This window comes from Chelonoidis abingdonii, chromosome 21, assembly GCF_003597395.2.
Source record: "Chelonoidis abingdonii isolate Lonesome George chromosome 21, CheloAbing_2.0, whole genome shotgun sequence".
In the NCBI taxonomy this organism is placed as follows: Eukaryota; Metazoa; Chordata; order Testudines; family Testudinidae; genus Chelonoidis; species Chelonoidis abingdonii.
The window spans coordinates 8,087,823-8,110,410 of record NC_133789.1 but is presented as its reverse complement, the minus strand read 5'-3'; the positions used below and the strand labels follow the sequence as shown (position 1 = coordinate 8,110,410).

The window sequence follows — 22,588 nt, the reverse complement described above, 5'->3', positions numbered from 1 at the left end:
GCAGCACTACTGGGTGCTGTTAATCAGCCGCCATGTCCCATTCCAGAGGTGGATGCATTGCAGTAGCTGGTGAAGTGATTCCTGGGGTCAAATCCTAAGAGGTGTTTGTAGTATTGGAGGTTCCTTTGCAATGAAATAATCAATATTAATTAGGATAATTAACAATTATTTGGTCAATGGGACACGGGGGGTGGCAGGGGTAGAATTAACCCCTCCATCTGCCTGGGCAGTGTCTCGTCCAGAGTGATACGGTCTGTGTTTTTTTCCTCCCCCTTTCTGCAGCCACCCAGATGAGTCTGAATCCGTGGGGACCCTTTCCCCAGGCCAACTGGAACGAAAGGACACCAAGGACGAGGTCACATCTGAACCTCTCATGCAGGAATATCATCAGATTGAGATGCAGACGCTCACGGGCACGGAACAGGCAAGAAGACTGTGGGAATGGGCCCCCATCTTGAGAACCTCAGAACAGCCATTTATTGGGGGGGGTGGAGCAGCAGGGGGCAGAGGGACCCACCAACAGCATGCATCTGAAGGGCCTCATGCATCATCCCAGGTTGCAGCTGGTGGAGTCCCACCAGGAGGGAACTGGGTGTGTGGAATGAAGGAGCAGCAAGGGACACCAAGAACCTGAGGCTGACACGCAAGCACAGTAGGAACCTGCCATGTGCAGATTGAGGCCGCAGCTTCTGGAGTGAGGGCATCTCAAGGGGGGTTGCTCTCAGCACTAGTGTTGGTTGAGCTGGGACGTGAGCCATGGGCATGGCCACAGGTGGGCTCAGCAGTGTGATGGAGAGAAACGCGGCTGATGACACACCTGTGCCCTGGTGGGGCTGGCCCCCCGCAGGATGAGAATCTCTGAATTTGCGTCTCTGCAGGAAGGGCCCCGGGGGCAAGCCTTCAGGAAACAGCTCCTCGAGAAGATCGCAGAGGATGCCGAGGCCACGCTGGTCCTCGTAGGTGAGCACGACCCTCTCCTGCATCCCCTGTGGCTCCTGAGCCCTGCCACATGCCCCTTGCTCTCCACCATGGGAATGAGGCTGAGCCGAAGGCGAGATCCAGGTGGCTGCCCTGGAACCAGAGTTGCTTGGAGCTGGGCAGGTCCAAGGGAGGGGGGCTGGCCTCGGCGGGCGGGGAGGTCCCACATTCTGGCTTTTGCTGTCTCGTGCGCTTGGGCAGCTTTCTCTATGCCCAGCCGAAATGTTGTTTTGCTTGCGTGTCTGGCTTGATGTAACTTCGCTCACTTTGCGCTGTCTCTCTCTCTCCCTCTCTTTCCCCTCTTGCTCTCTTTCATCCTCTCCATTTTGTTCCCTTGCCCCACTCCCACCCTCCAGCCCCCTTTGCCTGCCCTCTGTGCCAAGCCCCACCAGTGACCCCCTCGCCATCCCGTCCTCTCTCCAGGCCGCGCCCCCTTCCTGGATCATCCCACCTTGGGCTTCGTGCGCCTGAAGGAGGCGGTGGAGTTGGACTTGGTCCTGCAGGTGCCCGTCCCCGTGAGATTCCTCTTCATGGTGCTGGGACCCGACTCCCCGCACATCAGTTACCACGAGATCGGACGGGCCATCTCCACCATGATGGCAGAAAGGGTACGGCGGCCTCCCGGGGCCTGGGGATCTGTGCCCATGGCATCCCAGGCAGCGGCTCCTCCCCCCAATCTACATCCAGAATAGGATATTGGTGCCCTTCATCCTGCTCCCTGGCAGCCACATCTGGCCCATCTCAAACACGCATGTTAAAGGCCTTTGGCCTCCCTGTTCAGGATGATGCCTCCATCCTAGCCAGGGAGAGGCGCTGCAGTGCTGGAGGGAAGAGACTTTGCCTCCTGCCCTTTCGGAGTTAGAGCGAGGAACCCACATTCTAAGGGCCTGATCCCAAGCTCATGGAAGTCAATGGGGGTCTTTCCATCCGCTCCTACAGACTTTGGGACAGCGCTGCCAGGAGGTGCTGGGTGTTGTGGCCTAGTTCGCTCACCGCGAGATACTCCCTGATGGCCGGCTGTGGGGTAGCAGCTTTCTCGTCGGGCTAGCACCCCCAGATGATGGGCATGCCAGCACTGCAGCCGTCTCTCTGTCCATCACTCAGCCGTCCGGCCGGGTCACCACCTTAGTTCACTGGTGTCCCACTCTGATGGGGTGGTCCCAGGGATCTGGGGTAGGCGAGGGTGATGCCCGTGCGGGGAGTCTTGCTGCCCTCCTGAGCCTCCCTCTCCCCTGGCAGGGGTTCCGTAGGGACGCCTACCTGGCGGAGAAGCGCCAGGACCTGATAAAGGGCGTGGAGGAGTTTCTGGATTACAGCATTATCCTCCCGCCCTGCGAGATCCTGAACGAGCGGCTCCTCACCAGCCTGGTGCCCCTGCAGAAGGATCTGCTGCGGAAGAGGTACCTGCCGGACGAGAAGAAGCCGAAAATGAAGACCTTAAGGGACTCGGGTACGTAGGGCACAGTCTGGGGGCAGCATGTGGGTTCTGGAGAAGCCCCTTGTCCTAGCCCCTGAGGCCCCTGGCCTGCGCCCCTTTGGGGACGGCAGCTATTGAAAATAAAAGCAACAGGACCCCTAAGCAGGACAATGGAGGTTCTTCTACCTCCTGCAGACCAAAGCCACCAGCCTTGGTCCCTGCCCAGGATGGTCCTGCCAGGCCATGCGAAGGATCCTTTGGGAGGGTGATGCATGAATGGGGCAGCGCTGGGGTGGGGGTGGAGGTTTATTGGGGAGCAGCGTGGAAGGAACCCAGGGCTGAGGAAACATGGATGCTGAATCCCAGTGTCCACCTGAGGCAGGGCCCAGGGTCAGGTTTGGTGGGTCATTGTGGGGGGCAGGGTGGTGGGGGAGCCTGACACTGAGGACATTTGGTGGGGAGCCCCATTCTCCACCTAGGAGAGGGCAGCACCTAGAGATCAGGGTTTGCAGGCTGGTGCTGAGTGAACATGGAGCTGAGCCCCGATTGCTCTGGAGATGGTGGTATCTTGGGGCCAGGTGAGCCTGCCAGCAAGTGGTCATCAGGGACCAACACCCCCTCTCAGCCCAGTGGTGGGTCACGTTTGGGGGCTCACTGGGGGAATCCCAGGAGAGAGTGAAGACCGAGGCTGAATTTCCCCCTCATTCCAGGTGTTAGCTCCCCACCCCAACCTGGCCACCAATGCTTTTGTCTCCCTGCATATCTAGACCTGGCAGAAACGGACCACGAGGAGGAGGAGAAGGACGACGACCCCTTGCGGCGGACCGGCTGGCCCTTCAGGGGCCTGGTGCGGGACATCAAGCGCCGCTACCCAAAATACCTCAGCGACATCAAGGATGCCCTCAATGCCCAGTGCCTGGCAGCTGTCATCTTCATTTATTTTGCAGCCCTCTCTCCCGCCATCACCTTTGGGGGCCTGCTGGGTAAGTGGGACCCAGCTGTGGGCCCCTCAGGGAATCAGGATAGCTCCCTGGGGCCCCTGCCCCATCAAGCAGCCCCAGGCCCCCTCTGGAGAGTGCCCCGGTGGGGTCAGGGTCCCCATCCCTCTTTGCTGACTTGCGCTGTTGTTTCTAGGGGAAAAGACAAGCAACCTGATAGGGGTCTCGGAGCTGCTGATCTCCACAGCCGCGCAGGGCATCATCTTCTGCCTTCTTGGCGCTCAGCCCCTGCTGGTGGTCGGCTTTTCGGGTCCCCTGCTTGTCTTTGAAGAAGCCTTTTTTAAGGTAGATGCCCTGGTTGCCTTCTTTAGCCCTGCATGTGTTCCTCTCCCCCCCCCCCCCCGCCCCCGTGCAGCTTGATCCTCCATGTGGCTTTGCAGGGAAAGGTGTGGCAGGTCCAGCTCTCCCCCGCATGAGGTCCCCCCAGCTGCCTTACACAGCCTGTCCCCTGTGGCAGACACCTTCCCAGAGACCCGCTCCCCAGCGCCTGGGGAGTGGGCAACCCGTGACTCCACCTCCCACCTTCATAGCCGCTCCTCCTGCCTGACGCTCAGTCCAGCCTGAAGGAGCACAAACTCTGCTCTCTGGGGCAGCCCCTATCCCCGCACCACCGGAGCCATGAGCCCATGTACAAAGCAAAGCCCAGCAGTGCCCACGGCCGTGCTGCTGGGGCCACATCATCCCCAGCCATTGGGAAGGAGGCCAAGCCGGGGTCGATGGAGCTCCAGGGTCCCAGGCTGGATGGCAGGAGGTCATGGGGTGGGGTGGGGGTGGGGAGAATGCTCAGGGGGGATTGGTCTGTCCAGGCTGAGCTGGGCTGCTAGCAGGAGCTGGGGTGAAGGGGCAGGGGCAGGAGGGACAGAGTCTCTTGGGGATCGGGGTTGGGAAGAAGGGTGTGGAGGGTTTTATGAGGGTGGGGTTGGTGGGCCTGGGCCCTATCTGGTCTCAGGTAGAAGCAGAGATGAGGCCAGCTGGGGGGCCATGGGAGGGGAAGGAATAGGACCCCAGGAGACTCAAGGCCTGCTTTGCTTCCCCCTTTCCTGTCATCCCCAGTTCTGTGAGAGCTTCGGCATGGAGTACATTGTGGGCCGGGTCTGGATCGGCTTCTGGCTCATCCTCATCGTGCTGGTGATGGTGGCCGTGGAGGGCAGCATCCTGGTGCGCTTCGTGTCCCGTTTCACCCAGGAGATCTTCGCCTTCCTCATCTCCCTCATCTTCATCTACGAGACCTTCGCCAAGCTCATCAAGGTAACAGCGGGGCAGGAGAACACACCGCAGCTCAGTTCAAAGAGGCTTTATTGCTGTCGCAAGCTAGTCACAGGTTGCCCAAGAGACAGACCCTGCTGGTATCTGATCTGCCCAGGGTGGGTCCCCTCGTCCGCTGTGTCCATCCCCAGCCTGGTGGCAGGTTGCTCCATCGGGCTATGCCACCTCTGCCCCTCTTCTCGTTGCTCCCAGAGCTGGGCACCATTTTCCCCAGAGTTATTTGCATCTGTGTGTCACATGGGCGATGTGCATCAGGCAATATGCACAACTAGTGCATGGGATAGGAGATGATGTTTACATTCATTACACGTGTTTGTGCATGAGTGTGAGACTGAGTGGATAAGGAGCTTGTGTTGGCAATAGGGTCCATACGAGTGAGTTCAGGTGGGACTGGGGAATGTCTGCATGTGTCATGTGTGTGTGCGCACGCACGCACATAAGCCATATGTGATTCCAGCTGTGTTGAGAAGCTGTTGCAGTTTTGCACTAGTGCGTAGGTGAATGGCTAATTGTGCACGTGTGAAATATGGGATGGGGTGCATGGTTGTGTGATTTGGGGTGGAGTTACACACATGCATGGATATAATTCATAGCATCATAGGACTGGAAGGGACTTCAGGAGGTCATCTAGTCCAGTCTCCTGCATCCAGGGCAGGCTTAAGTTGTGACAAAGTTCCTCCTCTACCTTGGTGGATCCTGTGCTTATTGGCAGATTTGCTCACCTCACAGATTCACCCTATGGGTCAAGAAACAGCCCAGAGACCTTCCCCTCTGGTAGAAGCCACAGGGCAAGTCAATTCCTCCTGTGTTTGATCAGGAGTTAGGTTTGGGGGGAACCTGGGCCCACCCTCTACTCTGGGTTCCAGCCCAGGGCCCTGCAGACTACAGCTGTCTAGAGTGCCTCCTGGTACAGCTGTGCAACAGTGACAGCTCCCTGGGCTACTTCCCCATGGCCTCCTCCCAACACCTTCTTTGTCCTCACCATCGGACCTTCCTCCTGATGTCTGATAACGCTTGTACTTCTTGGTCCTCCAGCAGTATCCCTGCTCACTCTCAGCTTCTTGCACAGCTCTTGATCCCAGTTTCCCACACTCACACTTCCTCTCCTCTGACTCCCCCTTGGCCTGGCTGGAGTGAGCCCTTTTATAGCATCAGAGGGGCCTTAATTAGAGTCAGGTGCTTAACAGCCTCACCTGACTCTTAGCAGGTTAATTGGAGTCAGATGTTCTCATCATCCTGGAGCAGCCCCTGCTGTGGTCACTCAGGGAACAGAAAACTGCTTATCCAGTGGCCAGTACATCTCCCTTCGACTACTCTGCTGTTCCCAGCTGGCCTGGGTCTATCACATAGTAATATCTAGACCATCTCTGACAGTGTTTGTCTAACCTGCTCTTAAAAATCCCCAATGATGGAGATTCCACAACCTCCCTAGGCAATTTATTCCAGTGTTTAACCATCCTGACAGTTAGGAAATTTTTCCTGATGTCCAACCTAAACCGCCCTTGCTGCAATTTAAACCCATTGCTTCTTGTCCTATCCTGAGAGGTTAAGAAGAACAATTCTTCTCCCTCCTCCTTGTAACAATTGTGTTGGTGGACAGGATTACTTGTGATTGCTGGGTCTGTCTATGGGTGGGTGGGTGGAGGGATGCGCACGTCTCTAGGGATGTGTAACAGACCCGGATGTGACTGTGTGGCTACAACATGGCTGTGGGTATGTGCGTAATGTGTTTGCAGATTGCATGCATGAGTATGTAATGGATTCGTGTATAAGGTCTGGGCGTATGGGTGTGTAACAGACTGGCATGCTGGTAGTGTCTGTGGAGCATATATGCATATGGTTGCCTGGTATTTGCATGTAGTCAGGGGCTTTTTACGCATGCCAGCCAACATGTCATCACCAAAACAGCTTACTGCCTTGTGTAGACAGCGCTAGTCGTGTTTAACCACGTTAGCTGGCTGTGATCACTCTAGCCTCTCGGTCACGTCGTTAACTGGGACGGTAATTGCCGGCTGCAGGCGCTAAGTGACTGCTTGTTTTCCTGCTCTAGAGAAGCCCTTTTTGAAACCCTGCACCTGGATGATTTAGTTGGGAATTGGCCCTGCTTTGAGCAGGGGGTTGGACTAGATGATCTCCTGAGGTCCCTTCCAACCCTGATATTCTATGAAGCTTTGCTGGCATCTTTGCCACATTTTACTGACCCATTCAAAAAAATAATTTCATCACAGGAAGTGAGGTCACATAGATACGGTTTCCATAGAAATCCAGAGAGAGAGAGAGAGAGAGCAACAGTGAGCGAATGAGGGAGAGAGAAAGATACAAGAGGGGGAACTAGGCGAGAGATGGAGATGGAGCCCATCTGATAAGCTCCTCCGCCGCCATTCTGTGCCTTTGTTTCTCCCAGGGATGCTAGTTCTTGGCTGCAATGTATAAACCCCAGCTCCCGTTTATGCTGTGGGAGACACCCCCGCCCCGACCAGGAATTTATTGGGGCTCCAGAGAAGCCAAGTGCCCCAAGGTCTCAGAACTTCCCACCCCACAGCAGCTGGTTCTTCACAGCTGACGGGCCTGAGATCAGGCTTCTCCGTCTGTTTGGGCAGAGCCGGCGATGGCTGGAAAGCGCAGCGGGCAGGGGAAGAGAGGGAGCCAGCTGTGGCAGCTTGTCCTTGTTGGATGCCCCCTGAGACCATGGCTGATTCCCAGATAGGAGGCTCTTTTCACATTTACACACACACATATCACACAGAGAAATTGCACAACTCAGAGACAGATGGACACAGTCACAGAACACATGGACACACACACATCACCTGGACAAATAGAGACACACACACAGCACATAGACACACAGACAAATCATGCAGATACCCACCACACTCAGACAGTCAGATGGGCACAGTCACAGTCACACAACAAATGCGTGTGCACGCGCACACGCACACACATCACCTGGAGACATAGACACACACACATCATCCGGACACACACAGACAAATCAAACAGATACCCACCACTCTCAGACACTCAGATGGGCACAGTCACACAACACACAGACACACACGCACATCACCTGGACACACAGAGACAAACACACATCACATGGACACACACAGACACCTACCACTCTCAGTCAGTCAGATGGGCACAGTCACAATCACACACACAGACACACACACAGAGCACATGGACACATAGTGACACACACAAACCCACACACGGGCTCACTCACAGCCATCAGCTGCCCCCTTTGGTTTCCTACTCACTGGAGCTTTGTTTCAAAAGAAACAAGAAGGATATTGATGCTAAAAATAACGCCCCTTTTCCATCCTTCCACGCTGCCAGCTGCTGCCCTTCCCTCTGCGTTCCCATGGCCCGAAAGGCTTGAGAGGAGTGCTCCTAAGACACAAGCAGCAGCACAATGCAGCTGTGCATCAGAGCGCCCTACAGACGGTAGAGGGACACAGCTAGGCCACCCTCCTTACTGGGACACGATTATCTCTGGCCCTGCATTCTCCAGGGCTGGCTTTAATCAGCCCACACAATGGGGCTCCCCCACTTCCCAGAGGGTGGCAATTCCACAGACTTAGGGAGCTCGCTGTCAGGAAGGGTTTCCTGGTAACATTGGTCAGTTTCACCTCATCCTTCCTAGTTACCCCCTATTCCCACCAGCCCCTCCCTTCCGTGCGTTCTGGCCCTACAGGTGCACGGAGATAGGTATTAAGCCCCCTCTCTTGGTCACCATTTAGCTATGCCCAGTGTACGTAACAGCTGGGATTTTCGATGGGCCCAGGGGAGTTAGGTGCCCAACTCCAGTTGAATTTCAACAGCATTTGGAGGAGGAGGGTTATTTGGAAACCCCAGCTGGGCGTTTGATTTTTCCTCCTAAGTCTGATGCTGTCTGCGGCTGCCCGTGCTGCGTTTAGGCGCGGATCACAGAACGCAGCCAGCTGGCAGGTGGCCAGCCCACGAGAGGTATAGGGGATGCCAGCAGCAGCACTGAACCTGGGACAGTGCAGCTGGGCCCTGAGCCACGCTCTGCTCTGCTCTGTTGGGCTCCTTTAACGCTGGGGGAGGAATGGGCTCCTGGAATAAAACCCCGGAAAAGGCTGGGGTGGGGTAGAGGGAGCCAGGGGCGGCAGGTGCAGGGGAGGCATGGGAATGGGACCCCACTCTACACCCTCCCTCTGCTTGGAGTCCCCTCCCCGCCCCCATACCATAACAGCCTCCTGTTTCCTCGGCGGCTGCGGGATCTCATCCCTGCCACTGGGGCAGCGAAAGCAGGTCAAGCAGGGAGAGTCCAATATCTCTCATGCCTCTTCCTTTGGGATTTCACTTCCCCTTCTTTCCCCCGTCAAGCCCTTCCCACACCCACTGACTGTCTGGAACAGCTCCCCTCCCCTGCATCGCAATCCCACGGCGATCAAGAGAACTTGGAGCCTGTGAGCCATCCCCCGGGGATGCCCAGAAGTCGGGGTGCTGACAGTGTTTGATCTAGGCAGAAAAGAGGGGCTGGGGTTTATGCCCCAAATGGCTCATGACCTGAGAATAACCCAACCCTGCCACTGGGTGGCACTGATACTCCCCTGCCCTTTCCTGGCAGTGAGGAAGATGCTGTTGGCACAGAGCCCTGGAAGGGGAGGGTGCCGCTGCCCCTATGGATGGGCTGAAGGGGGAGTAGGGCTTGGGGGGGGCCTCTAGACAAATGGACTCCGGGCCATCCTGCTATTGCCACCTGCTCTCCGTCCTGCCTCCCTGACCCACCGGCTCCCTCCACAGATCTTCCAGAAGCACCCCCTGCGGAAGGTTTACAAGTTGACCGACGAACCGAAACCCAACACAGCCCTGCTCTCCCTGGTCCTCATGGCCGGCACTTTCTTCATCGCCTTCTTCCTGCGCAAGTTCAAGAACAGCGCCTTCCTGCCCGGCAAGGTGGGTCTCATCACGCGGCCTGGCCTCCTGCAGTGGATCCTTCATACGACCCCTGGGGGAGCCCCACTCACCCCCATTGGCCAACTGTGGGGCTGGAACCTGGGACTTCCAGTGCTAAAAGTCACTGAGACTTGGCCTGAAGACCAAGGCCACAGCTGGGACTTCTTAACCTGAGGAGTGGGTTACACCTGATGCCCCCCCTCTGCACTTCTAGTGTCGGTTTGCAGAGAGACTCCATCACCAGACGGGAAGGATCCCTCCCTCGCCCCAGAGTCCCTGCTGTGCCCAGCCCAGCGGCTTGGGAGGAGACAGGATTTGGGACTATCCATGCAGGTTTGGGTTTAAAGTGGCATGGAGCCTTTGTGGTCAGGAGATGGGCATCGGTGATGTCAGGTCTCTCCCTAGTGCAGCCATGCTGCTGGGGAGATCGTATTCACTGCAGCCATGCCAGCTCGCCACCTGCAGTCATCCCCAGCCGTACGTTTCCATGGCAATCTCCAGGGTGCCTGTCTGTATCCTCCACCCATGAGTCGCAGCCCAGGCCCCATTCAGTCCTCAGCCTCTCTGCTCAGCCTGCCAGCCAGGAAGCTGAGCCGGGGTATGTCCTGGGATCAGGGCACGGCTCTGAGACCCACCACGCCCATTTCACCCAGGCTGCCGGACAGCCGCCAGAGATGCTTAAAAGTTCACAGAGGCCCTGGGTCAGGTCTGCAGATGGATGCGTCCACTCCCCTTGGAGCCTGGGGGGCGAATGGCTCCTCCTCTGCACATGGGGTCTGCTTCTCACCTCCTGTCGCAGTACAGCATGGGCTGATTCTTCACCTCGACAGACGATGGAGCTGGGTGGAAGGTGGTGCACTGCCTCATACCCGAGAACAGCCAGTCTCTGTCTCCCTCTCCCAGAGCTGCCAGTTCCCCTCCCTCTTCCGGTGCTTCTGCACTCATCCGTAGTTGACCAGCATGCTCCATCCCAGACATCTCCATGGTCCTCATGCTCCTGGATGCTACATAGACAAGCCGCCTCCTCCTGCAGCTCTCTGATCTCCTTCCTGAGGGACTCCACTCACAGACCCCTCTCACACCGAGTACTTCCCTCCTGCCTGGTTTTCATCAGCAGGGACATGCAGGCTGCCTTCCCAGCAAGTCATAGCCAGGGCTTGGGTAGTAGTCGCCAGGGTCCCCCACCAGATAGGTGCAGGCAAAGGAGGATTTATCAGATCTGAACCCCTGACCTCGAGATGAAAGGGTCATTATTCCATTCCCTAGTGCCGCCAGTTCATCAGCTTGGGCTGAACCTACAGGCAAAAGCCCCCCAAGACCCATTCCTAAACCCACTGTGAGCCAGCCAGCCCCCTTGAGCTGCTCCCAGATTAGTCTCAAGGAAGTGCGTACCATCTCCTAGGCCCCTCTGGGCGAGCCAGTCCCCCCATGCCTGGGGGCAGATTGGAACCAGTGCCCCCCAGAGGTGAAATGCCCTGTATCCCAGCCCCTGCCCCCAGCAGCAACGTGGTGGTTGTTGGATTCATATAGCTGTTTTTCCCTAGCTCCGGCGTGTGATTGGTGACTTTGGAGTCCCCATTGCCATCTTCATCATGGCGCTGGCTGACTTCTTCCTCAAGGACACCACAGAAACCCAGGTGAGGGAGCGGATAAGGGGGACGGGTGCACCAATGCATGCAGCCATGGCTTTTTGAACGGGCGAGACTCGGCGTGAGTGTCGGTATTGTCCTGAGAATGCTCACAATCTCACATCTGGATGTGTCGCTCCTTCCATCCACTTTGCGGACTTCACTGATGGTGGACAGTGGGCAGGCTACTAGTTAGAGCAGGAGACTGGCCCTCAGGACTCCTGGCTTCTAAGCCTGTGTCTAAGAAAGGAGTATGATGGAGGGGGGGCTATACCAGCATAGCTCCAGCTCCGCTGCTATGCTGGGATAACCCCGTTGTGTAGACACAGCCTACAGGAACAGAAGGGTTTTCTCCAGTGCTGTGGGAACAACACCTCCCTGAACAATGATAGGTAGATCTACAGAAGCGGTTTTCTGTCAACCTTGCTGCGTCTGCGTAGGTCAACATAGCTATAGTGCTCAGGGGGGTAGGTGGTAGATTTTTCAAGCCCCTGACTGACAGATCTATGCTGACCTAAATTTTTAGTGTAGACCAGGCCCTCATGGCTACAGCAGGAGACTGGGAGTGAGGACTTCTGGGTTCTATTCCTATGTCTGCCGCCAACTGGCCATGTGATCATCGGCGAGTCATTTCACCTCTTGGTACCAACCTCCAAGGGCAGAGCTAATGAGGTTGCATTAATGAACTGTTCCGCAGGGTGCGTTTTGGTCCTCAGATGAAAGGCATTAGAGAAGTCTCCACTTTGGAGCCCTCCATGCTGGTGACCTCTCAGGGCGCTGTGCCCAAGTTCACCCTCTGCTGCAGACTCCCAGGTGCTCTGTCCCTTCTGCCACTGCCTGGCTCTGGATTCGGGCATTTGGATCATTCATCTCTCTCCATCTCTCTTCCAGAAACTTAGCGTTCCTAAAGGCCTCGAGGTCTCCAATACGACTGCTCGGGGATGGTTCATCCATCCAATGGGGGAAAACAGAGACTTCCCAATCTGGATGATGTTTGGTGCTGCCCTTCCTGCCCTCTTGGTCTTTATCCTCATTTTCCTGGAGTCACAGATCACAACGTAAGGCCGTGGTTCCCAGTCAGAGTCCCAGGGGGTCCACCAAGCAGCTCTGGCATTAGATTTGTTGGGCCCTAAAGCAGAAAGCTGAAGCCCGACCACATGGGGCTGAAGCCTGGTGCCCCCAAGTCCCGCCACCCAGAGCTGAAGCCGAAGGGTCCCCTGTGGCGTGGAGCCCTGGGCAACCATCCTGCTTGCAACTGCCCTAAGCTGGCTCTGGATTTTATATGCAGAAAGCCAATTGTTGTGGCACAGGTGGGCCATGGAGTTTTTATAGTGTGTTGGGGCAGGGCCTCAGAAAAAAAAAGGTTGAGAACCTCTGACATAAGGGACTGGAGTGGGGGGAGAGGGATAGGGAGACCTGGAGATTGAGGCTGCGAACAGGAGTGGTGGAGAGATGGAGACACCGCAGAGAAAGTAACGGGAGAGGAGGAAGGGATAGGAAAGAGGAAGAAAAGAAGGGACGGAGCGGCAGAAGAAAAGAAAGAGAAGAGCCCGTGGGGGCTGCTGAAAAGACCGAGGGGGCTCCATCCATCCCTCTGCAGATCTGAGGATAGGAAGGGTTGTCCTCTCTTCTGCTGCTTCAGGGGGAGGTGAGAGCAGGGAGGCTGGCAAGGGGAGGAGGGACGGATGGGCCCAGTCCTTGGATTACAGTGGATGCTATTTCACCCTCTCCCCCAGGTTGATTGTGAGCAAGCCCGAGAGGAAGCTGGTGAAGGGCTCAGGCTTCCATCTGGACCTGCTGTTGATTGTCAGCATGGGAGGCATTGCCGCGCTCTTTGGCATGCCCTGGCTCAGTGCCACCACGGTGAGGACCATCAGTCACGCCAATGCCCTGACGGTGATGGCCAAGACCACCATCCCTGGGGAGAAGCCCCAAGTCCAGGAGGTCAAGGAGCAGAGGATCAGTGGGCTTCTGGTGTCTGTCCTTGTAGGTGAGTCCTTCTAAATGGGCTTTCAGGAGGGCACCATCCCAGCAACCTGGATGGCTCAAGCGGGCTGGGAATAGGACAATGGAGCACAGCCCCTCTAGGTGGCTTGTTCAGATTCAGCCCCTGTGGGCGGTGAGCATGGCTGTGTTTGTGGAGATGGTTTCCAATGGGTCGTGGCCCAGTTCCTAGCAGGACCAGCATCTGCAGTGCAAAAACTACAGCCACGGATGGCCTCCCTCTCAAGCAAGCAGCCAAGAACGGACTGGCTGTGGCGAGAACTTGCCAGGGCAGGGATGAGGGTGATGCTGGTGGGGGGCAAAGGAGACTCGCTTTCCTGCAGCCTCTTCTGTGGCTTACAAGGCGTCTCTTGGGGCCTTTCCCTACGAATGTGAGAAACGGGACAATGCAGAGGAACGCTGGGCCGGTGCTGGCCCTGAGGCCCGGCCTGGGCTTTCGGCAGCTCTGTAGCTGGCTCTTGAAGGAAGCGCTCGCCCTCCAGCCAAGCTGACGTTCCTAGGCCACTCCGTTCTCACAGGGACGCCTCTCTCCCCGTCAGGTCTCTCGATCCTCATGGAGCCCGTCCTGAAGCTGATCCCGCTGGCTGTGCTCTTTGGGATCTTCCTCTACATGGGGGTCACCTCCTTGAACGGGATCCAGCTCTACGACCGCATCTTCCTCCTGCTGATGCCATCCAAGTACCACCCTGACGAGCCCTATGTCACACGGGTGAGGGCGCTGCTCCTCTCTCCTTCATTGTGGGGGGGTGGGGTTTCCTTGGCCGGGTGGGGTGGGACAGGCTCTCCCAGCTGAGGAAGGGTGGCGGGGACAGGTCCTCCCATGCTTTCCACTCTCAGGTGCATTGCAGGCAAGAGGGGTGTCGGTGCTGCACCGCTCTGGCCTGTTTCACCCTGAGCTCATATTTGGTTGCAGCTCTGCAGGCTTATGTGGCTACAGGGAAAATTTCCCAGGAGGCCCCAGGGCTTGGGGGTTCCTAACAAGCCATAACAAACTGTGCCTGGATCCCTTCTGAGTCCTGAACCGGCAGGGGCCACAGGGCCCGATGGAACCTAGCTCCCCACACAGGGCCTGGCGGCTGGAGAAGTGTTGCAGGGGCTGGCTGTGGCCGCTTCCTGTTTGAATGTAGAGCGTAAGAGGGCATGATCTGAGCCAGCCCCTTGTGTGCTAAGTGACCGTGCGGTAGAGGGCGGCGCATTGGCCAGGCCAGCCTCGAGGCCCGCTGCTGGGATCGTAGCACCGCCTTATCTGAAAGGAGGAAAGATCCTCCCTCTCCCACTTGGGACTTTCCTTTCCAGATCACCCACATGGAAACCCTTCCCCTCTCCTCCTGTCCCCAGAAACCCTCACCTCCCCAGTCCAAGGCTGCAGATGCCCCCTGCTTCCCCAGGTCTGGGGAGCAGCAGGGAGACACCCCATTCCTCTCCAGGGCATGGTTCTTGAGTGTGGGGCATGCAGAGAGGGGAAGTGCTTGCCCCTGGTGCTAGACTCTCCTGCTGATTCGTGGGGTCCTGTGCATCAAGTGGGTCGCGGCTCTGCCCAAGTATGTGGGGGGTGGGTGCTGTCTCAGGGGTGAGAGCCACTGGGGCAGTTCTGATTCTCCCCGGCTTTTGCCTTTAAGGTCAAGACCTGGCGGATGCACATCTTCACGCTCACCCAGATCTTGTGCCTGGCCACGCTGTGGGCCGTGAAGTCCACCCCGGCCTCCTTGGCGTTGCCTTTCGTCCTCATCCTGACGGTGCCCCTGCGTCGCTTTCTGCTCCCCAAGATCTTCAGTGACATTGAACTCAAGTGTGTAGGTATCCATTGGCCTGCATCCCAAGCCTTTGCTCCAAGGGGTAAAGGGAGGACATGGGGGTGGAGAGCAACTTCCTGATAGAGAATCATCAGAGAGGAGGGCGCGTCCCAATTCCTTTCTGGACAGCACTTAATCTTCCATTCCCATTCTCCTGCACCCAAGATGTGAGTCCCATTGCCATGCCCTGAGAAGATAGCCACGCAACTGGGCAGGCCGTCAGGGCTTCCTGGTTCTCTCCGTCCTACCCGCCATCCCACGAGAGCCCTAATGGTATCCCTGCTTCCTTCCAGCTGGACGCAGAAGATGCCAACGTGACCTTCGATGAGACAGAAGGCCGTGATGTGTACCATGAAGTGCAGATGCCGATCTGAGCACCTGCTGCCTTGTGTCCTCCATATAAGGAACACAGGATTCCTTTCCCAGGCTTTTCAGAGAGCCCAGAGTCTGGGTTCAAAGAAATGAGTGTGTGTGTGTGTGTGTGTGTGTGTGTGTGTGTACTGCATGCACAAGCACACATGCATGTGGGCACATACTCACACATGCCCACACACACACACACACACACATATACACACGCCAAGGAATCTATGTAGCTATACACATGCATTAGATCCGCTTCAGATTCTGTAGGACCACAAAGCAACTTGACAAGACTTCGAAACCAGACCTTAAGGACAAATCATGCTTCCAAGCTGCATCCAGACTGTTAGAGACAGGAACCTGACATGTGGACTCCACTCAGCACTGGTTCTGCAGCTAAGTAACCCAGGAATATATTTCTTTTTTTGTTTTGTTTTCTTTTTATGGCTTGATCAGTTGTATCCACCACCTGGGATAAAGCACCGACTCTCTGGGGAAGAGGGAATCTTGGTTCTTATCTGCTCACCCAGCGTGCAAGTGGTCTGGTGCTCCCCTTTGCCTCAGCTCCTGGGTAGTAATGAGATCCTGCTAGATTATTTTTTTTACAGACCACTGAAGAGTTAATCCCGCTGGCAGGGCTCTTTGCAGACCCTGGTGCTGGTGTATGTAGCCCAGGGCATACACAGCAAAGCTGGGAGCACTCAGCCAGAGCAGGAGAAGACGGCTAGGAAGGGCTGCTTCTCCTCCCAGATGAAGAAGGTGGCTCCAAAAGAGACCAAGGAAGAAGGCAAGTGAGGAAAAGCCTTTAGAATCGCCTTGAGACCATGGAAATGATGGAGCACCAGGTACCAGTGCTGATGGGAAGGAACAAGCTTGCCAGGGAAGTGGGAGAATCACCAGCATCACAGACATCGCTGGTGCCCATTGATCCGGGGTGGCTTCGGGCTAACAGAATCCAGGTTGCCACGGTGGAGGGATGGGGCTAGCCGAGTGATCCTGGGATCCATCCTACAGCCTTCTGCACAGGGAGGGCGAGGATGGGTGAGAGGGGAAGTCAGGCAGGTTTTGCCCAGGAGCCTGAGACTGGGGTGAATCCTCCACGACCTTCCCTCCCACCAGCTTCCAAGCCCTTTCCCGGGCAAACTTTGGTGCTAACTGGTCTGAGGACTCTTCTCAGACAGGACTCAGAGCGCTGTTCATGATCCTCTTTTGTATTCATTTCCATGGCCTCTGGGGCACTTGCTTGGGAACTGAACCGGGCTCCTCTGGTTCGGGGCTCACTGTGCAGCCAGGACTGAAAAAAATTGTTACTGGAGGGGGTCAAAGCGTTCTCTGATGGCCCTGGGATCCCCTGCGTGCAGGCAAAGTGCGGCTGTGTCTGGCACCGTATCCAGCTCTGGACAAGAGCGATGGGGGTTAAAATTCTGCGCTGTCATCATGGATGACATATAAATAGCTCTTATAACAAGTTACTTTAATGAACCTCTTTGCAGTCAGTATAGGGCTGGGTTTAAATCATGAAGCCAGTCCCAGGTGCTCCAATGTCCTCACCCCCAGGTCCCATAGATCTCCCAGGGAAGGGAAGGAAAGTGACCGCTAGCTCCAGGCAGATGCTGAATCCTTAGTCTGGCCCATGCTGCCATGTTACTAAGCTGTGTTCAATTCCCCCAGAATGTGGCTCCCTCTGACTAACACAATATAACATCGCTGACCTTGGGGCAAGTGCTGTGGGGTGTAAGCAGGTGCAGCTGCCGCTGAGCCCCGCTAGAGTCATGTTCACTTACACCAGCGCTGGATTGGATCCCTAATATAACCTGACACAGGTGCTGCTTTTCCTTACTGCAGCAAAATCATCTGGACAGTGACATGGGTGGGATGTCCCAAGAAGGGCTCAAAGCCTTCAACAAGCACAGTGTGAGTCGAGGGTGCTCAGCACCTTACGGAATCCAGCCCATGTTCAGATCCTTTTCCAGCTGTGCAGAGCAATGCACCTGCTCTGCCCTTTCTCAGCATCCCGCCCAGAGTCAAGCCCTTCAGTGTGCTAAGATCCCGTTTCTGAGTGCCCCCCTCCAATTTTGCATCCTTGTAACTCTGCTAGTAAGACCTGACTAAGGCAGGTCTGAACCGGGCCTTCAGTCTGCAAAACATCACAAGCTTCCCAACCTTTGTTTGTATGATTTAGTTAGTGTAGAATAAAGACTTCAGGCCAAATCTTCAGCAGATCTAAGTCATCAGCGCTTCACTAACTTCAGGGATCCCAGCTGGTTTTCGTTTGTTTGTATTAATTTGTCGTCTGTCCCAGGGAATTCAGTATGTAAATAGGAAGAGGATAAATTTGTCTATTTGGCATTAAGAAAATAATGATAAAACAGATCTAAAAAAAAGAGTTTTGTGATGCTTTTGTAGTTAGAGTCTATGTAAAAAACAAAAAAAGAAAGAAAAAAAAAAAAAGTGGCTGAAATGACCTGAATTTTTTACACTAGTGATACAGGATGTTTGTAATTTATTTTTTAAAAATGTATTTAAAAATATACTGATTGTGCTTCTGCCTTGTAAAAGAATGATAGGGGATGAGGAAGGGTGTATGTGCGTGCTTGCAAGGATCCCCCTTGCAGAAAGTTGGGGGTACCAATTGATAGTCTAGAAAGGCTTTTTTAAAGGATAGTTGTAGAGACAGATTTAGGGACCACCATGTCCACTTTATTGTTCTTAAACTAATATTAATATACTTTTTTAAATTCCATTTTATTTTCATTGAAACATTCCCCTGCTGTGACTGCAACCCAGCCAGATTCTGATCTGTTAGACCAACACAAATCTGGAGCAACTCCTTTGACATCAATGGAGATGAACTGGATTTTTACCAGTGCAAGTGAGATTAGAAGCTGACCCCAGAGCCCAGTTGCTAGGGCATGAGAACCAGGAAGTGAAATTGACTAGCAGAAATGAGGTTAAACTAAGAGTTGGCTATTTGTGCATTTTGCTCACATTGTCTCAAAAGCGAGTGAAATGCAAAAACCAAACCAAAAGAACAAAAAAAGAGCATAAATAGGGATAAGTGGTGGAAATTCTTTCAGGCAGAATCATATCCGGGGTTATTGGGAACATAAAGAAGAAATTGGTGCTTTAGAAATGATGAGCCTGACCCAAAGCCCACTGAAGCCAACAGGAGTCTCTCTATTGACTTTGCTGGGTGTTGGATCACATCCTCTATGATTTTTTTTTTTTTAAACCAGATGGTGCCTCCTTTATAGGGCTGGACCATGCAAAACGCTGAGCAACTCCTGATAGCACCTTGCAGACTCCAGCCGATAGTTCTCAGTCCTGACCCTCCTCTCCCTTCCTCTGGTTTAAAGCGGGAATAACTGCTGAAGTCAGCAGAGCTATGTAAGCATAAAACTGGGTAAGGAAATGGAGACTCAGGTCCCTTGTTTTCAAATGGCCTATGGGGGATTGTCCTCTTTGGAGGAGAAGCCCCTCCATGGGGACAAGTAAGGGTGTGAGGCGAATGTGGCAGCACCACCTACCTCATATATTAAATGCTGGAGTCGCTAAGAATTCTGGATCTTTGGCACATTTTTTAAAAGAGACACTTGGACATGAATTGAATTGTGTTTTAAAAAAAAAGAATGAGAGTAAGGGTCTGATTCTGCTCTGTGTAACTCCAGCTTCACCCTGTGTAATGTCACTGAAATCAAGAGTCACACTGGCTTGGAACCGGAGTCAGGCCCAAAGATCCCAGAGCTGAAATCATGTGACTGGAACTCACTAAAGGGCTTAGAGTGTGTGCATGTTACAGTCTTTTCCACGTAGGGAAAGGGGTTTTGCAGGATTGTTGCTGCCTGGATCTGGTAGCAAGAGATACTAAATGTAAGTCCGATTTTCAAACTGGATAAGCTCAACTAAGGTGCTCTCGGTTCTACATTTGGCCTCTTGAACAGGCAATTAGTTACTTAGACACCCCTGTAAGGTGGCAAGTGAGCCCAGTTGGCTCAGTGGCAGTATGCAAGCCAGATCTGGAACTGAGCGGCGTGTGTGTGAGAGAGCGAGAGAAAGAGAAAATGGTGATCATGTGTGGGACTGTATTTGCGTGTGCGAAAGAGATCGTGCGTCTGTGCGCATGACAGAATTCTGTCTGTTTAACATTGATTAGACCATGAGCGGAGGCTTTTCCCTTTGTTAAAAAACAAAAAGGCTAGAAAGGGACCGTATGACGAAGCTGACTTTAGTGTGAGAATCTGGCCTGCACGGTACCTCATTGGGACCATGGTTGTCTGGCCCGTGTGGCCCAAACCAAACCTACCCTGAGCTATATTGTGTTGGGATTATTCTGTAGCCTTGTCACCTGTATGTCAGAACTAAACAGAATGTTGCATGCTTTTGTTTTTCGTGAAATTAAAAATAATATGCCCCCTGTATGATGCTTTGAAAAAAATAAAAAATAAATTTGAATGAAAAAACCACCTGGAGAAAAAATAATTTTTTGCATTTACCATCAGATTCTCTTATTTGTAATAAAAATTAACAGTATTGCGATAGCTCCTAGAAACTCCAGCCAGGAATCAGGCCAGGTGTTGTACAAAACAAGGAACAAAAACAGTTCATTCTCAAGGAGCTTATTCTGTGCAAATAAAACAGTTTAATACTTGCACAAAGATAATCACCTTCTTTAATTCCTAACTTCCCGGGGCCCTGGCAGCTCTCTGGGGCTGCAGACCCTCCATCGTAGGATTTTCTACACCACAACGTAATTTACTTGATAGCAGCACCTGCAGGCTCCAAATGAGATCAAGGCCCTGTTGTGCTGGGCACTGGGCACAGACTTAGGTTATGTCTGCATTACAGACCTCTGCCAGTGTAGCTCAGTGCAGAGGGGTGATCCCTGACCAACAGAGCAGTGTCAGCTAGAACTTCTAGTGCAGCAGTACCAGCAAATCTGCTGTTTTATGAGTTTAGCTTGTTTTGCTCATGTGGGGTGGGCTTAACTAGACCCGTACAGATACGGTGAAAAATCTGGACGGGGTAGTGGGTAATAGGCGTCTATATGAGAAAAAAAAAAACCCCAAACGTCGGGACTGTCCCTATAAAATTGGGACATCTGGTCACCCTGCGTACAGAGCACAGTTTTACTGGTATAGCTGTCATGGCATTAGGAGAGATTGGCCAATACAGTATGCTGGTATCCCTACCACGGTAAAGGGCTCCTAGAATAAACATGGTGTTAGTGAGAGATAGTTCCTGTCCTGAAGTGCTTAGCCCAGCCCTCAAAGGTATTTAGATGCCTAACTTCCATGAGACTCAAAGTAGCAGCTGTGTTAGTGTGTATCCGCAAAAAGAACAGGAGTATTTGTGGCACCTTAGAGACTAACAAATTTATTTGAGCATATTTATTTGGGGGAGCAAATTTATTTGGGACTTTGAGCCCATGGGCTTGTATAACAGGGTGTCTTGCCCCTAGAGACTGGAAGGCCTGGGACCAGCCAACCCTGATTACTAAGGAGTGTGACACATACCTTGGAGTGTGACTAACGAATAACTGTATCACCCCTGCTCTGTAACCCTGTTACGGTGTCTTGCTGCAGGGCCTCCAGCTGGGACTCCTCACAAACAGTATGCAAGTCACTCCCAGCTTTGGCTCTTACCAGCCTGGGTTATGCTTCAGGGTAACCCCCGCATGCTCCCAGTCCCAGAACTTCCCCCAGCAATGTACGTCTGTGCTGCCCGGCCCTCTCCTGGACAGTACAAAGTCCATTATTTCTTTAAGAGAATAATATGCCATCTTATTATTTTAAATACCATACCCAGACACTCCAATTTAGACACACTGGATCAGACAAAACAGTCAGACCAATGTATTAACTACAAATAGATTTGAGGTGAGTATAAGGAATGAGGCATAAAAGTCAGAACAATAAAGATAAAACATTTACTAGTATCTACTTAAGAAACTCTCTTAGTTGCAAAGCAAACTGTCTCACCGCACGCTCAAGCAGATTGCGGACCGAATTCTCAAGCTCAGGACCCTGCCCCCAGAGTCCAACAGCTGTCCCCTTTTGTCTTCTCAGGGGCAGGGAATGTAATAGGCAGGAAGAGTGGGGAGGGGCATCATGGCGGGGTTTGGCCCTCCTTTTTACAGTTTCAGCCTCCCCCTCAAAAAAAAATTGAAAAACATTTCCAGCTGAGACCCAGGAGACAAAGTCTACCTGGAAGGATGTTCCCTGCTGTTTTTTTCCCCACTTGTTTGAATTTCCTTTGTTTTCCCTCCCTGTTTGATGACTCTGTTTACTATTTAAATGCAAATTAAGGCAAGCACACATTCCTTCATCTGGCACAAACCTGACTTCTCCCTGGGCAGGGCTGTGGGGTTCGGAAAGTCTTACTATCCCACAGGGGAACCTTATATCTTCCCACACAGGCGCCAACTTTACAATGTGCCGGAGGATGCTCGCCCCCTGGCTCTGCCCCAGACTCTGCCCCCACTCCAACCCTCCCCCAAAGCCCTATACCCGCCCCGCCTATTCCTGCCCCCTCTCCCAAGCGTGCCCCATCCTCATTCCTCCGCCCCGCAGCCTCCTGCACCCTGTGAAGCAGCTGATTGTGGCAGGCAGGAGGCACAGGGAGGGAGGGGGAGGCGCTGATCAGCAGGGCTTGCCAGCGGGCAGGAGGTGCTGGGGTGAGGGAGAGGTTTCAATAGGGGCTGCCGGTGGGTTTTGTCGGTGCCTATGTCTTCCCATACAACATGGCCACACATTTCACCAGGACAACACAGACCAGCCAGTTATGAGTTTTCGAATGATATCTTACAAGGCTTAATTTCTACAAAGATTATTAAACTAGCTTGTTGAGCATGAATACGGGAGTATATTCTGTCAGAGTGATCACGAAGCAGCTGGAGACTGCAAGGGAAGGGAAAATGCTCATCTACTCCCAGGCCATGAGAGATGGAGCAAAGTGGCTTTATTTCAAATTGTAACCTGCCATCGTGGCTTAAGTAATCATTTGTTTCTAATGAACAAACATTAAGATCGATTATATGGAATGTGTAAGGTTCAAGAAACGGTTGGTCATCTCCTGAGGGAACGCAGTGTGCACCCATTCAAAGGGGCTATTCACATGAAAAACATACAGGCCTTTGCTAGAAAAACATTTACTGCAAGGCCTAGTAAGGAAATGGAGCCCTACCAACAAAAAGCAACACCACATGTCTTTAAG

The 22,588-nt window shown here is 53.7% G+C and overlaps 1 protein-coding gene across 2 annotated transcripts in view; it reads left to right on the top strand.

Moving 5' to 3' along the window:
- The window catches only part of SLC4A1 (solute carrier family 4 member 1 (Diego blood group)), a 47,291-nt gene extending 27,452 nt beyond the window's left edge, over positions 1-19,839 (top strand). Inside the window, exons 7-20 of one of the 2 annotated variants that reach the window (XM_032791549.2) lie at positions 283-424; positions 879-960; positions 1,402-1,586; positions 2,218-2,428; positions 3,163-3,378; positions 3,530-3,678; positions 4,447-4,641; positions 9,436-9,588; positions 11,133-11,225; positions 12,108-12,274; positions 12,953-13,206; positions 13,760-13,929; positions 14,840-15,013; positions 15,307-19,839. In XM_032791549.2, the coding sequence (XP_032647440.1) occupies positions 283-424; positions 879-960; positions 1,402-1,586; positions 2,218-2,428; positions 3,163-3,378; positions 3,530-3,678; positions 4,447-4,641; positions 9,436-9,588; positions 11,133-11,225; positions 12,108-12,274; positions 12,953-13,206; positions 13,760-13,929; positions 14,840-15,013; positions 15,307-15,387 (2,272 nt within the window). In that variant the 3' untranslated portion in view covers positions 15,388-19,839. The remainder of the gene's footprint in view (positions 1-282; positions 425-878; positions 961-1,401; positions 1,587-2,217; positions 2,429-3,162; positions 3,379-3,529; positions 3,679-4,446; positions 4,642-9,435; positions 9,589-11,132; positions 11,226-12,107; positions 12,275-12,952; positions 13,207-13,759; positions 13,930-14,839; positions 15,014-15,306) is intronic. The other variant, XM_032791548.2, reaches the window with a different exon arrangement.
- Positions 19,840-22,588: the final 2,749 nt, after the last annotated feature.